The sequence below is a fragment of the Chanos chanos genome, chromosome 6, assembly GCF_902362185.1.
Source record: "Chanos chanos chromosome 6, fChaCha1.1, whole genome shotgun sequence".
Lineage (NCBI taxonomy): Eukaryota > Metazoa > Chordata > Actinopteri > Gonorynchiformes > Chanidae > Chanos > Chanos chanos.
Window position 1 is genome coordinate 17,892,317 of NC_044500.1, and position 17,639 is coordinate 17,909,955.

Sequence of the window (17,639 nt, forward strand, 5' to 3'; positions counted from 1 at the left end):
CGATCTTGACGTTGGTGGTGGTGAGCTAAAACGGCGAAGCTTTAGCGACGGGAAAACGCATCAATAACTCTATATTGTTTTCCAGCAGACTACACAGTAATCTGCCATATTACGTTCACTCTGTGATTTATGATAAATTCATGCCAGGCTCTGTCACAGCTCTGAATGTTTCCTTTTGATCCTCATCATGGGGGCAAGGGGGGTGGGTTGGGGGGGGGGGGGTGGCCATGAGCTTAAAATCGAGCAGTGTGCTACAAGATAAAACCAACTGTCCCGTCTGGATCCAGATCCAGATTGTAGAATGAAGTTGAGCAGGATGTTCAGGCGACGCTGGATTCCTGGTTGTTGTCTGATATCTCTATTCTTCTCTGTTTCTATCTCACTGAAGGGTAGAAGGCAATTATTTGAATATGTGAAGGACTGCCTGATAGGAGGAAAGTACCTGTTTGCTAGTCAGGCATCTTTCTGAGAGATCTGGTTGGCAGATTTTATCCCCTCTTTGATTGTTTTCTGTCTGATTGGAGACAAATTGCATTCGCAGTCAAGGATCAACATGGAGCTGAGCTGTTGAGAAGCTGATCTCAGTAAGGCTGGCAAGTGGCTTAGAGGCAACCATTTTGTTTCTGTTAAAATAGACAATAAGATGCAAATGGTCTGGCTTTGCCCTTAGATGCAGCTCTATTTTAACATGTTTGTGGTTTCCATTTGAAGGACTATCTCAGAGAAGGACTTCATGGTTCCACCTGGACAGTCAGATTTATAAAGTGAACATTTTTGATTAAGATGAATTGCATAGCTTGTTTCGTATTACTGTATACTTGCAATCTATGACACTGAAGGTCATTCTGAAGAACAAATAGTGAGATAGATCTGTTGTCAGTAATGGAAAACATCTCACTTCACTAGTTGTTTCCACAATTCTGTCAAAACAAAAAGATATTCCAGTGAACCTAACCTCCACCTTTACCGAAATTCTCGCATCTACATGCAGAAACACATTTGTTCTTTCAAGTTTTGACTTGCGTGTGTGTGTGTGTGTTTGAATGTGCCTGCATAATTTAACCACACACACACACACACACACACACACACAACAGCACAGACACACACACACACACACACCTACATGCTTCTTTTTTTCATTGTGGCAGCGTGCACATGAAATGTACTGTTTGTGGTGTCAAGGTCTCAATCCAGAGTTCTGCTGAGAAAGTGGAGAAACGTCCTTCACACGGGGTCTGATGAACAACCTGTGGCATCACAAAAACCGTGGCCAGCTGTCAAGGATACCCCTCAGCACATACAGAGTCATGAAAGACAACAACAATGAAAGGATGCCCCTGCCATCTGAGTATTTTCACAGTAAACACACGATGGTATTCATCCACAGGCATTCAACAGCCCTTTGCCCCCCACCCCCCCACCCCACCCCAAAAAAGGTCAGAATGCTTTAAATCCTCATTCTCTGTGTAGACATTATTGTACCATTTGAATAAGAGCTGACATGGAACAATATTCAGAAAATCCCGTGATTCAGTCTGTTTTGACGCCAAGTTCTCATTCTCACTTACTCCTGACCCTGAGCGTTTTTGTTTTTTTTTAACTGAAAGCACACCGCATCTAAAAGTTCTGGATAAATCAGCAGCTAGATATTCTGCCCGTACACAAATAATACATGACATGAACAATGTGAGAGGACTTTGTGCACTTTTTAACAGAATAGACTGCAGTTGACCAAGAGCTGGCTGGGGAGGGCGGTAGGGCAGGAAGAAAACACATTAAAGTAAAACGTGCGCCTACATATCTTCTAGCAAATATGTTTGTCCTCAGGTACCTGTAGATACAGGCTTTGAAGAAATGAAACTGGGAGACCATCTGATCAGTGGTTTTATTAATTTTCAGTGGCCACTCTCACAGCTGGGGATTTGAGTCGAGTTCGCGCTGGGAGTGCAGGCAGGAGCGATAGCTAGGGCTACCGGATGCATATGTTAGCGAGACGGCATAATCCTCCAGGGATGACAAACCATGCAGTCTCTGAATACCCCCTACAGTCTCCTCACAGCCGCGAAACACGCGTCGACTGTGCTAAGAGCACAGATAACATTCAGCAGAACACAGAGACACCGGGCTATTAGCGCACATCCCATTCAGACAGCTTCTTAACAATACCCTGTCTTATTAATGTGAGGAAACTGAGTAAAGAGTTACAATAGAGGGGTGGGGGGTTGGGGGGGGGGGCAGGACGAGTACGCAAAGAAGGAACGAGATGCTTGTTTTTCTGTACCATTTCAAACGACTCATCTTTCTGAGGTATTATCAGTTTCCTGCTGAGAGTTTGAACATTAAGCACACAAGCCAAACGAGATTTTCTCATGTGAAGCTGAGGAGAAACAACGGGCAGAGCCCTCTTAGGCCTGCTGACACTGGCTGGGTGTTGGAGTATCTGACTGAACTGAATAATTCAAATCTGAGGATGACATGGACGGAGGCTGAGGATGACACGGACGGAATATGAGATCAATAATGAGGATTATAATAAGCAGGCTATCAATTCTCAAGGTTACTGCAGTGGCACTTTGAATACAACAACATTTGCTGGGTTTTGGTTGTCTGTGTGTGTGTGTGTGTGTGTGTGTGTGTGTGTGTGTGTGTGTGTGTGAATGTATTGTATGTTCCTATGTTTGCACTTTGAGTATTTTTCCACTTTTCTGTTCAAAGGACACCATGAAATCCTTACCAGATAAAGCACTGATGGCAGAATTCATGTCTCAGCACACACACACACACACACACACACACACACACACAGAGTAGGACAACACCTGGGATTACTGTCAACCGAGGCTGCCCTGTCATCTTTTCCCCTATGGCACACTCTTCCCTCAGTGTCTCTCCTAAGATCAATGGCTTTCCCATTGACATTGACCTTTAAACTCGTCCAATTAGCCACTTAATCAGAAATTAATCATTAATATTAGTCAGACCAACAGGGCTTAGAGTTGTTTGTCTCCTTCGCCTCATTATCATCCACTAATGACTAAGCCGGCATCTCATTTACACACCAAAGATTGATAAAAAATAGCTGATATTTGCTGAGGTTTCAGGTTGCATTTTTTAAAGGGCACTTGGAGATGTCAGAGAAAAAACACAGCCCTCCTCCTTCTCCTCCTCCACCTCCTCTGGACAACATGCTCCACCGATCCAGTTACTCTGTTCTACACCTTTATTGTGTTTGATTAATGAGAAGCCAATGAACAAGTCCATTTTTTCTCATTCCAACAGGCTCCCTGGTCTTAATCAGTCTAAATAAGATGACAGGTGAATTAAAATAATGATATTAGGATTGTTCTAGAAGGATGGGAAAGTCAAAAAATTGAGGAATGACTCCTGCGCTCAATCAAATATCCCTTCTGGTTCCACCTCACTGTTAATTATGTGTCATTCAGTGTTTGAGAGAAAACGCTCTGAAGGAGAACCAGGGCCAAGACAAAAGCTTCGGGAACGTCGAAACGGGAAGGCATCTCAAGCAAACGTTGCCTTTGAGATTCCAAGGTTGTCCTTTTCCGCAAATGAGCTGGTTGGTATGCAGGGCCACATGGAAGTGTGTGTGTGTGTGTGTGTGTGTGTGTGTGTTGCATGGTAGTGTCGTAACTGAAGCTCAGCTATTTGATAAGGGGTAATATACCGTCAGTTACACCAGATACATGGTCGACAGAGTCAGAGTTGAGGAGTCAGAGCATCTGTGGAACTGGATAAAAGTTGTGTTCGTTTGAATGCTTTTCATCTCAGCATCTGGGTTTTTGTTTTACACACATCAAAGACAGATAGTGAACATTGTAATCTTAATTATGTTTATGGGACTCTAAGATATGAGTATAGTTTTTGTTTGTTTATATATATATTTCCTTTTCTTTAAGACTTACAATTACTTTTGGGGATGAATAAGACACCCGGCGTTTCCTGTCTGTTTTTCGAGGAGCTTAGAGAGATTTAAGGGATGAGCTGCCAGTTGTTGTTGTTGTTGTTTTTTTTTCTATTTATTCTTGTGTCCTCTTCAATGTTACCCCTCTTTTCTTTCTCTACCTTCACAACTGTGGACTCAAGACACAATACAGAACACATCATGCAGACACACACACACACACACACACACCCAGCAGGTCTTAGAACGCTAATCTTATAAAAAAGCATTGACATGATATGATATATGTCTCCTTTCCTACTGTTGAATTGAACATTGATGTCATGGTGATGAATAATTGACAGCTGTTATGTTTATACTCTTTTCTCACGGTGAAATTACATTAAAATGAATGGAAACACAGGCATGACATCAATACAGCGTCTTTTAAATCACATTTAGGCCTATCAGTGATTAATTACACATATATTACCATAATATAATAACAGTGTAATAACAAACATATGTCTCATTTTGAAAACATTAACAGTACAACCTCTAATAAACCCATAATAGGAAATCATATTAGGTTAGTGATTGGTGTCTAACTCTGTTCAGCTGTGGGCCATATCTGGAGAAGTCTCCAGAAATCCTAAAGTGTTTGTGTGTATACGTGGGAAGAGCAGTATGGCTCCCTGAAGGAGATGAAAGAAGGGGGGGGGGGGGTTTAAACAGGTGTAGGGGGAGTTGGGGGTGGGCGGGCAGAGGAAGTGGGCCACAGGTGTTTCTTCCTCTGCTTTCATTCTGCGACCTTGAGCTTATTATCAGTCTGGCATTCTCTCTCTCATCCATCTGGCAGTAACTGGGCGTCCAAGACAACCAAATGGCCGTGGTCTTTCTTTCAGCCCGCACAACTGCGGACCCATCCACAAAGACTTGGGTTTTTTTTTTCAGTGTAATTTCATTGCAAAGATTTTACAGGCAAATCTTTTTATTCCCTCTCTCACTCTCTCTCTGGGTTTTTTTCCTCCTGGCAGCTTGGATTGCGTGAGATTTGGCTCTTTTGTTTAACCCAGATAGCACATTTGAGAGCAAGAACGATCACAATTTCAAATGAACTGACTTTTCCTCCACTACTGAATATATTTGTCATTCCATGTAAATCTAGCAGGGTTTTGGGGGGTTTTACAACAAAAGCTTTTCCAAGCTGTATTTTAATACACTGCATTGCTTTATGTTGACAACTCAGCACAACAAACCAATTACATTGTGAAACACCTACTTCAGATATGCATCTGCATTTTCCCTGCCGAGCAGAGAATCAAGATTCAAATAAACACACAGGAATATATGTATGAGTGAGTGTGTGTGTGTGTGTGTGTGTGTGTGTGTGTGTGTGAGCATGACAGTCAGAGTGAAAAAGAGAAAGCAAGAGACAGGACAGAAGAGGAGTGGGGGGTGGATACTTTGGAGTGAAAAAGAGGCAAGTGAAAGCCTAAATTGAGCACTCTACCTTCCGTCCCCCACCCTCATCCACACCCACCCAAACTACCACTGCTACCACCACCGCCACCACTCATTGGTAAGAGTGAGTGATGCCCATCAGCCATTACTGCCACTGTCACAGCAGGGCACAGTGACCTCCCTCAACTCAATCTCCTCACACAGGACACACACTCTAACACACACATCCCCAACCAAAACTGGGCTGTGGCAAGGAGTCTTAGTGTGTGTGTGTGTGTGTGTGTGTGTGTGTGTGTGTGTGTGTGAGAAAGAGAGAGAGAGAACATACTCTCCCTGTTCAGTGCTCAGGAGTTGGAGCTGAGACATGGCAGCTCTGAAGTTGCTCTGTCTCACAAACACGCCACTGTCCCTGAGTTCAAGGTGAAGCAGGCACCTGCCTCAGCCGCACTGACCGAGCAGTCACTGAAACCACTGTGTGCCAACACACACACACACACACACACAGACACAAACGCACACACACACACACAAACAGTGTGATTCACACATGGCTTTAAAGATCCACAAATGTGCGTAGATGCATGACTACTACTACGCTGAGATCTCTTTCATCTTAGTGTGTGCGTGTGTGTGTGTGTGTGTGTGTGTGTGTTTGTGGGTGTGCGTGTGCCTCGGTCACTTCAGTTATGCTCTAGAGAACACCGGCACTGCAGAATGTGTGTTTTTCTCAGGTCCAGTGTTCAAAATAACATGTAATATTCTCAGATTGTATAGAGCTGATGAAACAGAACACATTAACTTTCAGAGGTATGTACGTAAATATTAGATGAGCAGGATGTTTCTTGCTACTGCAAACTGGACATAGACATCCACGTAAAAAGAGCATTAAAGATTACTTTACTTATCCAACTTCAGCACAGAATGATAGTGCTAAACAAAGGTGGAAAACATACACTCACAACACTGCAGATATTTCTGGTTAGGTCTGGAAGAATTTATGAATTAATCAGTCTCAAATCAAGAAAATGGCCAGGACATTTTAAACACAGGAGTGAAATCTGTTGGCATGACTGTATTAGTGAACCCTATTCTAGCAATATGTATTACAAAAAATACAGTTGTATGACTGTATGATCTTTTGACCTTTTTACATAATCCTTGTAGATATACTTACTTTACATCTGTAGATAAGGTTTTACGTAATTTAGATAATCTGTAATAGGTTATGCTTGCCACAGTAGTCAACCCGCATGCACTTACACAGGCATAAAAAAACATTTCATATTTATGGCAATATGAGGCCTACAGACAACTTTCTTCATTCAAGAACATACAGGTCTGATTCCACTTCAAAATGATTAAACTTTCAATCAAAAATGAGTCCACGTTTCTCTCCATTTACTTGTTTGGTGCAATATGTTTCACCAAGGCGATTCATTGTCCAGATGTTTGAAAGGGATTTAGAAGCCGGAAAAAACAACATAGAAATGTGCCGTTTATGCATGTGCTGTTTAGTGTCTTCAGTTTCTTAATTCGGTTCTTTCTGAAGTGGAAAAAGCAACGGTTACAACACAAACCTTCGAGTCAGGCATTTAGATGGGGAGATTGCTTTGATTTGATGGGATTAAAGCGGTGTATCACTAACCTCAAAAACCAAATGAAATTTGCATTGCATTGCGCTCGCGGCGATGAGCGAAAGAAAATGCAGGCAGGTATCACGGCGAGAGGGGAAAGTTGTGGTTTCAGTAGAATAAACGGTTGTGAGAAAACATGCCGTATGTCTCTATGCATTAAAACACACTTCATATCAGAGAGAACATTCTATTTATACGATGCCGACAAATTTATACGATGCTGTCAATTTAATCGTTGTAAGTGGTGTCTCTTTCCGGTAACCGAACAGCAGACTGATTAGACGAAGAGTGACGATGGCTATAATAATTAGATTCGATTTAAACCTCATTTTGTGTGGTAAACGAATTGATTTGTTCATTTATTTTAACCCAATTTGAAATTGAAGTCTGACACTGTACATGCGACTCGCAACACAATTAAACCGACGGGACATCACATTGCACAGACAGACTCATAAACTGCAGTGCGGCACCCATCGTTTATACCTTAAGAATAATATTTCGTGATATGTATGAATATTTTATTCACGACAGCCTTGCTGAGTCCACCGTCACACTCTGCAGACAACGTAAGATTCCTACCAAACCTTAGCAGATCCATCTTTGGGAAATGGAAACCCACAAAAACTTGCATAACATCGATTTGCCGTACAGTTATGTGTTCGTTTTCCGTATCGGTGTGTCTGAAAATGTTCAGTTTGCCATTCAACTGTGAGCAGATCCAACCCTTTCCGACAACGTTAGGCGGTAACAGACAACTAGTGGTCAAAACGTTGAGATTTTATACATAGGCAAAAAGTTATATGCTGTACCTACCCCTTTTGAACATGATGGAAGTTGTTATTTCGCTATATGGCTTCTGATGACCATCTATTCTTGTATTCCAGTTTGAACGTGTCTCCGGGGACTCAGTGTGATGCGATTGAAAGTTGCTGATGTTTGTTTAACAACGTCAAGGGAAATTTTATTTTACTGCCCTACAGACTCCGCTGTGTTTTTGTTTTTACTCCGACAGTTCAGTGGAGTGCTTCAAGATTTTTTTATAGAAGTGAACGGATCGCGACGTTTTCTTTCCTCATCCTGTGAGGTCCCAGGCAAAGATCTGAATGCAAGGCATAGGGGAGCACTCCTGTAAAAAAACAACACATTCTGAAAATTGTGGCGTTCTCGCGTATTCCGTGCAAAAAAATATTATTCCCAAATACTTGTACCGTGTTGCGTCGTAAGTCAATTATCGTTGACCTACAATAACGAGTTCGTTGTACACTCCTGGCTCAACTGAGAGCCACACAGTCACACAGTTGTTTTGACCAGTGGGTCTCTGTGCGCTCAGCCAAGCAAGAGAACCGTTTGAGGAAGGAATTTCCTTTTTTAGGATGGTCAAAATAATGCTTACGATCCTCTTCAATCCAAAAGACAGTGATGCTGTCGGGAACACAAGATTCGACTGCGTCCGTAACAAAATTAGGCTACTCTCTGGCACTACCTCCGTTGAAGCACGGGGAGGTGTCCCGCTGTTTCGACGCTAGGGTTTTATGGGTTTACTTATTTCTTTGCAGTCGCCGCGTTGAAGTATTCTGACCTGCGTGCAGATGAAAGAAAAAAAAATCTTGACCGCTGTCTCATTATCGTATAATCGTCGATATGCTTGTCACTCTGAATAGTGGAAGAGAAAATATTGTTTTAGTCCTGTCTCAAGTCCTGAAAAGGGTGGAGTGATCGAGGTGGGATACGCTCCGGCTGAGCATCTGACTAAGTAGTCGTGCTCGTGCGTTTGATACGTGTGTCTTGGCTCAACTGTCAATTTAGAGTGATAAAGTCTAATAAAAAAAAAGTATTTAAATACTTTATTCGTCGTAAACAGCGAACCACTAACAGCAAAACTGACATGTCATGTTCAGCCGCTGTTAAACTCAGTGTCACCGTCACTGTGTGTCTGCCTCGCCAGACACACACACACACACACACACACACACAAATGGCTATGTTGAAGGACAGTAGGATTGTAGTTATTGTGCACGGTATTGTAGCCTGTCGTGAAATTTGACTTGTCATGAAATATTTATTTATATACACAAATACTGATATTTACACTCGATACTCATCATGCGATGGGTGTTTACAGGAGCATTGTATTAGAATAAAATAACATAGTTTTCCATGCAGAAGTATTTATTCATCTTGTCTATTCTTTACGGCCTCCTCGCTCATCTTTAGGGGAGTCCATCACTTTGTTCCTGACTGATCATTATTCCAGAATAGCCTTACAATTCGCAATTTTCCCCAAACAAAAAACTTTTCAAATCATCTCCAACCTTTGAAAATATTTTTATGTGAGCGTGGCCAGTCAAACCGTCAATAGGAGGTGATGCACATGTTACCTCTCAATTAACGAACTACAGAGCGACCAAACAATAGGACCATAATAAGTTCATTTACAGAAAAATGGAAAGTTGTGTTCCTCACTTTGTAACTTACCATGTCAGTCGTCCAAAGTGTGTGTGTGTGTGTGTGTGTGTGTGTGTGTGTGTGTGTGTGTTTTACAGTCTTAAATGTCAGGTTTTATTAATATCCGTTGGGTTCATACTGGGAACAAAACAGATAAGACAAGATTCCCTGTTGTTGTTTCTCAGTCATTATTGTGGTAATTAGTTCCTGTCAACTCTACAAAGCTTCTGGTGCCAACTGGAGTCTCTGCACACACACATGCATCCACGCACAGTATTAATCGTCGAGTTTGATAAGCAGGGCTCTTTTTCGTAGACAGAGTCCGTTTTTCTGTGAAGCGACTTTCGTACAGTATGTAATCCTTGTTTTCTCTCAGATGATACTTACTTTCCGCTGGATATGCTATTACTTTATACCTTCTTCTGAAAGCCCAAATAGGTCTTAAAAGGAGAAAAATCTCTTATATAAATGTCACGTGAGCTCGTTCTCAGGAATAGTGAAATGTTTTTGGCATGTTCCCCTAAGTATGTGACATAATTTTGCTTAGTGTTAGAATATTCCCACCTCTGATTGGATCAGTGGAAGGAGAGGAATGAGTCATTTCTTCACTTCCCTCTTCATTCACAGCCAGACTCACACAGAGCAGCAGTGGCACAGATGGAGGTAAATGGGGACTGGCGTTGTGAAGGCACTTATTCATAATCTAAATAACGACGCAATTGAAAATGAAAAGAAACACAATTTTCCCAGTGAGGAATTATGGATGGTCAGCCCGAATGGAAACTTGCAGTTATTATGATCACAAGGATAACTGGAGAAACCATTCCAATTTTGAATCGTTGCGAAATTCACCTTGAAATATTTAACAAAGCAATAACAAACGACATTATGTTTTTTTCTCATTATATTGGCTGTGATGAGGTCGGTAAGAATGAGACGAATCAATTTTGTGCAACCATGAAAATGAAATCAAGTTCGATAATCTCGATACTCGACCAAGAGCACTGAACTCTGTGGTCGATTTATGATTCCTTTTCAATTTCCACGTGCAATTGTTTAGTGGAAAATGGCGGCGCCCATGGGTGAAGTGGAAGTGGTCCCGAATAAAAAGCAAAATGGTAAATATGAGCTGTGTAATTCAACCGCCTCCTCTTAGAATCACGAAACATTTCGTGGGGGAGAAACACTTTTTGCTGATTCCCATATCTATGAGATGATGACATCTTATAGAGGTGTACATTTGTAAATTCTTTTGACTACTTTCAAGACATCGCTAACTAGCGATTCATTTCCAAGAAGCAAGGTATTATGGAACTCTACGGAAAAGAAATACCTGCAGACTATACAGGGAGGTCTTTTATTAGTCACCTTCTTTATATGAAAGTGGATAGATGGATATATTCTATGAAAGCGCACGCATGACTCCAGAGTCACCCATAGCTTCATAACATGGCTAGCTGTGTGTTTCTTGTAAACATGTCTCTGATTTTATGAAACGTTTACGTAATGTAACGAATATGCGCCGAATTCAGACTGATAACACCAAACTGACGGTTTCACGTCATTAAACGAGTGGTTAGAAAACGATCTGTCATATGGAATAGTTTGGTTAGCCTGTATGATTCGGTATTAATGAACCCTCTCTGTGATGACAGTTCGAGGACCGCGGCGTGTAGCCAATCAGATTCCGGATGAGATCCTGACAGATCCAGACCTTCAAGAGGCTATACGCGCTCTACCTGCCAACTATAACTTCGAGATCCACAAAACAATTTGGCGAATTAGACAGGCTAAAGCCAAAAGAGGTGAGAAGCACTGCCCGGATTAACTGTTTGAGAAACGTCTGTTGTACTGCCCATACATGTGTGTATATATATATATATATATATATATTCTTTTTTTTTTTTTAATGGAATACAGCATTTTCAACGTCAAGAGTGTTTTCGTAACGTACGGCATTTTAGTATAGAGGGTTTCCACTTATCTTATTTACATTTAGTGTGATTTAACATGAAATCCTTCAGATTTCATTTCTTTCTGGGATTTTTTTTCTGTTATCTACTAAGTATTGCAGTCCTTGCAGTAATAGGCATTGCTCTTGAGTGGTGCATAATAAAAGTGAAATGTTTATGTTCTGCAGAAATTAGCCAAATGTAGCTAAACCGTCTAGAAGTGGCTGAGTTTCTCCATTAAAACACAGTTTGGAGTGGTTGACTCAATAGCCTAAATGGGCCCTCTAGCTGTTTGCTCACTGCTCTCCATCAGCTTTCAACAGGATTGTGTAACAACAGTTATCATTACCACATCTGTTAATTAATGAGTTGATTGTTTGACAAGTGGAACTCTAAAATGCTTTTTATTAAATTGAAAAGATATGTAGACAGATGCTTAAAGAAGCAAAATGCGTGTTGAAGGTGTCTGAGTGCAGGGTTTGGGATCTAAAAACAGAATGGCTTCACTGGGCCTCTGTGTTGATTCTACAAGTTTCCAATGTGGTACTATTTCTTAATGAGAAACTACATTGTTAGTTGTGTTGACAGTGTGTGGAGTAGACCTTAACTATTTTGGGAAAATGCAGCACACACCAAACCGAATACATCAGTACCCCTTACCATTGGAAACAAAGCACCCTGACCTGAGGTTTGTGTTGTTGCAAGCCACATATCCACCGGTTCACTTACTGGGAGCTGTGGGATGGCGAATTCATCTGACCATATACATTTTCTCTAGCAATCAGTTGACTTATGGGGGATACTTGCACCAACTTACTGGCAGACATCTCTCTCTATAAAATTCAGAGTCACTCATCTGTTTAACCTTATATCTCATAGCAGCGGATGGCCATCACAGTGCAAGAGATAACACTATTTCCTCTTATGCCAAGATCATTTTAGCCACTCTTCCATGAGACCCTAGTTTAATGCACATAGTGTTCCTCCTTTACGTAAGCGATTCCATTACCCCTACTGGTGCTGGAGAAAATTGTGCACTTTTCACAGTCGCGAGCAGTTGTAGCAGCATTTAGACTCTCAATGTGTTTAATTATGATAATGCTTTCTACTCTGTTCTTACAGCTGCGTCTTTTGAAGTTGAGGCTGAATTGCCTTGAGTTTGAAAAGCTTGTGCCCTTGAAGAGAGGCACACTTTGTCTGTGCCTTAAAATACAGAATGTATCTTAAATACATATTTATATATCTTAAATGTACGACTATAACATTATATTGTAAGTTGAACATATTCTAATTTATTTTCACCCACAGTTTACAGTGATTGATGAATGGCAGTATTTTGTAGTCAGATGTTATGAATTTATGACACTTTTTTTTTTTTTTTAAGTAGATTCGGTTTTTGTTCCAACTTTTCCCTCATTAGACATCGCCTATTACCCATTATACTTTTACACTTCTGTTACTATATAATGTCACTCATCTATTCTGTACATCATAAAAAACAAGTAGATGTCAAACTTGGTATATTTCTAACGTTCGCTGAGCTGGATCAGTACACTGAGTACTGGTTCTTGTAGGCCAGGGTGATGTGAGGGGGGCTTGGCAGGACCTGGTCCTGGTAAAGAAAACTGTTGCAGCGTCCTGAAGTTTTTACTGTAAACCACTAACGCCTGACCTCACAGACCAGGCTATTCATTCTCACAGTAATGCTGAGAACCATGCTGTCCTAACCCACAATGCCGTTTGTTCTTTTAATAGTTCAGTTATGAAATCAAGCCGTTCTGATGACGTTTGTTATATTCGTGCAAATGTGCAGAGCTCTTGTGCAACAGTTATTTCAGTCAGATTTTTTGAGAAGCTTTAATAAGGTTGGTATAATTTGGCAGATTTTTTTTTTTTTTTTTCACTTCTGCTGTTCCAATTAATTTCAATTTACTCTTACGCTCAACTGAAATAAGCAAGTGTCACTCCAACTGATTAATTAAAATTAAATATCCAACACAACATATTCATGAGATGTTTACATTAATTTGATAAACTGTACCTGCGAAGATCATTACTGTTTACAACAGCCTCGGATTTCCTGTATCCATCACACTGCCCATCACATTTCTTCAGAGACTTTCACACCCTTTCACTCGTTATTAGTGAACAGAGCATCTTCCTCACTTTTTTCATGGGTAGCATATGTTAGTATAGGTTAGCGTGGTTAGCCCACCCACCAAATTTGCATAGCACCCCTCTGTAGGCAGTAATGGACCTTCATTCCTTTGATTTTTCTAGACTTCACAGATTGTGACTTAAAGATCTTGGATCATGTGGGATGCTATGAAGGCCCATCTGTGTCGGCCATCGTAGCCTGCACCCTCGTTTTTCTGCTTTTATTTGGCAGTGAGAGGGAGAGAAAGAGAGAGAGAGAATCTGATTTCAGTGATGAAAATCAGTGGTGCTGACAAGGTTCCTACTATGTAAATTTCAACTTTTGTTTTAATTCTAAATTTAAAAAAGAAAAAAAAAAAACAGTTAATGAAAAGACGCCGTCCTCAACAAGGGCTTATGGAAAGGGAATGATTAGAAATTGGAATAATAAGACTTAATTCACTTACATGGGAATAACAAGATATTTTCTCGCTATAACAAATTAACATACTTCTGTCTACAAAAAAAAACAACAACAAAAAAAACCCAGCGCGTTTTCTCTTAATAGCGACTTAACCTACTTATGTTTAAATGAGAAGCTCTTTTCTTTTTAGAACAACATGTTTGCCAAATAATTCTGTTATGTCGAAAAAAAAAGCATGAAATTAGATCAGTTTATTTCAACATAACAGAATCTTATAAACTCAAAGTGCTATCGGCTTAAGTGTATTTTACAGGACGCAGCTCCGTCCAACAAACAATGCAAAAACATAATTGAAGCACACAAATAATTTTAGAACCCAGACTGACGACCAACTGATTTATTTTTTCTTTCTTTTTTTTTTTCCTTTTTTTTTGAGTCCGAGTCGAGACGAACGATCGCAGCTAGCCGCGCAAGAGAAAGAGAGAAAAAGAAAGATAGGGAGGGAACAACAAAAGACAGAACGGGGTCCTGAATCCTGGGATGTCAGTAAACACGCCGACTGTTAAATCCATTCGGAAAGTGAGGGCATAAGGCCGAAAGGGGATTTTTCCGAAGCCAAATTAGCGCCAAGTTCTTAACAATGTGCCTTGATAACAATAAGCAGAAATGCCCAATTTCAAGCTCCTCTTGATGTCAATGACAACAAACAAGTGTTTCATCCTGTGAATGTGCTAGCAGGCGGCAGGCTGTCCTCACTGAGCGCTCCCAAAGGGTCTAGAGTGGAATGCTACAATCTGTCTGTGTCTTTGTAGTGTTATGCTTCCATTAAAAAGCACCTCTCTCTCTCTTTCTCTCCCTCTCTCTCTCTCTCCCTCCCTCTCCCTATTTCTGCCCCCCCCCCCCCCCCCCCCCCCCCCCCCCCCCCCCCCCCGTCTTTCTCTCTCTTTATGGGGTTTGAGGGCAAAGATCACCTTATCGACTGCACTTCACTTTACCTCACACTATCTCTCTCTGTCCCAGCTGCCATCTGTTTTGCTCTGTTTTGGTTGTGTTGATTTTTTTTTTTCTGTGAAGTCAACCAAAAACATTGCTATTTCTGATAAAATTGAAAAGTTGTCCTGCCAAAAGTGTGTGAATTTGACTTAGAGTATGTCTAAGAGTTCCAAAAATACACATCTGATATAGTATTGGGTTTTTGAATCAGATATATACATGGACTGGAATGATACTGAAAAACATCTTGCTCGGAGACCATACAACCCAGGAATTCTACAGCCCAGGCAAAATGAAATACTTCACAACTTTCTAACAACAAATATATGAACTCCAGACAGTTAGGTCAAACGAACCCATGAAGGGGTACATAAAAAAAAGGCAATTTATCACATTTTGACAACGTTTTCCCACAGACTGATCATTTGCATTCAGGTCCATACTGTAAAACGTTGTGTATCATATCTCTAATTCAGTCTGTACACTGTATGGCAATATTCACACATTATTCATATGTGGAAATATGGCTGCTCTACCACTATATAAAATGCAGTTTCATTTTTTATACAGGGGCAGGTTTGTTGTATTTCTCAGTGGGTGTCTGTATTTCTGAATGTTTTTGCAGCTGCAGCACCGTGCACCACAGGTTCCAGCACCTGATTTTTCTGGTGAAAGGTTTCTCAAAAAAGACTGAACTGAACTGAAGAATATTCCGTTCCCAGTCGGCCGGGGTCTCTGAGCACCGGGTGGTTGGTCGTGCAGCCGCGTTAATGTGATCTTAAGTGGGGGGAAAAAAACATTAGATTACAGCTGCCTCATTTGAATGGTGAAATTTTGAATTTTTGTGCAGATTCCAAAAAGCATGCAAGATCTTTCGTCTGTCCTCACTCAGAATTACCATCCACCCAAATAAAACCACGCACATGCGTTTTTAGCATTCTGTCTCTGCACGCTCTAGGAAGGCATGTTTGCCCCGCCGCACAAGACCGTGTTTTTGGCCAGCTCTCGTACAATTCTCTCTGGGTGGTGAAAAAATTGGCTAATAAACATTGACCTTAAACTCATTTTGTAGCGACTTTCCTCCTCAAAATAATTTACGGTTTTCCCTCAATTAATTTCATCAGCTCTGCAGAACTGCAAAAAAAAAAAAAAATGGTCGTAGATCAGTCAGTCTGCCTTTTTTTCACACCATGTCTTCTCTCCATCGCTTTCGCATTGCCTTTCACGTCCCCAGTACTAATAATCTGATGATTATAAAGATTAAGTTAAGCTGTGTGGTAGCTTGGCAGGGTAGAGATGGAGAAGACCTGTTGCCATGAGAGTGTCACGGCTGTGAATTTATCAAATGCCCCGCGTGGAACTGAAATGTCGACGTGTTTCTCCGCAGGTTTATTCCTGCTGCTTTCATTTACAAACTGACACAGGTTTTTTTTAAAATTAACACCTCACACACCGATTTCCCTAATTCAGAGAGATTTTGGTTTCTCCTAATGACATTCAAAGTCAAAAAGAAAATCAGCAATCTAAATATCAGGGCTGTACCTGTAGACAAATGGTAACTGTACACAAAACTCGTGGTGCAGTGCATACTACATCTATTTGGGTGAGGGAGCTTGGCTCTTTTGAAATATTGTTGCTTCAGCGTGTTAAGTAAGCCAGAACCTGTAGCTGTTTTAAGGCACTTCTAGATTGGAATAATAACTTGCAACAAGGGTGAATACTATCACAATGTTTGTTTAGTTTTTTATGTTATGTTAGTCCATACCCAGTGGAAAAGTAGGTTATGTTTACTAACAAAAGTATTGCAGAACAATTTGGTGCTAAATGCATGTGGAGCCAAAAAAGGTCTTTGTTTCCAATATGTGAGTTTGTTTAGCTAACTGTCCCTCCACAGCCAACTGAAGCTGCTGAAGCTAGCAGCTAAAACCATGCCACATCACAAAAATGTGAAAGATGGCCAAATCGCTTTGCCCACACACTGCTCTCCAGGTCCCGTCAGCACTCTTTATATCATCTGACATTTGGACTGTTTATTTCTCGTGTCTCAGCCTGTGTGTAAGGACTAAACATGCAGTTTGCAGGAGTTCATGTTCTCTCTTCATGTCTTTCGTTCTCCCTTTATTCTTCCCGTCTTTCGCTTCCTCTGGCACGTTGGCATTTCATTGCGCTGGTATGACATTTACGGAATCTTGGCGTTCCGAACGCTGTCCTGCTAGGCACCGTTGCCGGACGGCAGCCTGGAGGCGCTCCGGAGCTCCCCGTCCGTCGAGCGGACGGATCGGACGGAGCGATTTGTCAGGGCAGAGCGGGGCTGAGCTGAATAACCTTTTACTCTTAATAAACTCGCCCTTTTTCAGGTAATGACCTGTCTCTGTCTGTCCGTTCTGAAACAGGGCCAATCTTTTAACCTTTCATCGAAAAGACGCATACCCCGGCGCACTCCCCCTCACTCCGTGATCCATCACCACTCACGGCCACACTCCTCCATCAGACCACTCATGACTGAGTGCTTTGGCTGTTTTTTCCCCCCCTTTACTCCTTCACTGCCTTTCCCTCCCAGCTACTGCTTATAGAGGCATGTTCCCCACACTTCATTAGACAGTATATATATAAATGTACTTTATGGATATGTTGATGCAGTGTATAGGGGTTGGAACATGTTTAACCTGCCTCTGCATATCGATTCT

The 17,639-nt window shown here is 41.3% G+C and overlaps 2 protein-coding genes across 2 annotated transcripts in view; one reads left to right on the forward strand and one right to left on the reverse strand.

The window, feature by feature from the left end:
- The window catches only part of rtn4rl1b (reticulon 4 receptor-like 1b), a 99,056-nt gene extending 91,191 nt beyond the window's left edge, over positions 1–7,865 (reverse strand). The window contains exon 1 of the mRNA XM_030777827.1: positions 7,816–7,865. Coding sequence (XP_030633687.1) covers positions 7,816–7,828 — 13 coding nt within the window. The 5' untranslated portion in view covers positions 7,829–7,865. The remainder of the gene's footprint in view (positions 1–7,815) is intronic.
- Positions 7,866–10,495: 2,630 nt separating this feature from the next.
- The window catches only part of dph1 (diphthamide biosynthesis 1), a 49,790-nt gene continuing 42,646 nt past the window's right edge, over positions 10,496–17,639 (forward strand). Inside the window, exons 1-2 of the mRNA XM_030777739.1 lie at positions 10,496–10,565; positions 11,103–11,252. Of these exons, the coding sequence (XP_030633599.1) occupies positions 10,514–10,565; positions 11,103–11,252 (202 nt within the window). The 5' untranslated portion in view covers positions 10,496–10,513. The remainder of the gene's footprint in view (positions 10,566–11,102; positions 11,253–17,639) is intronic.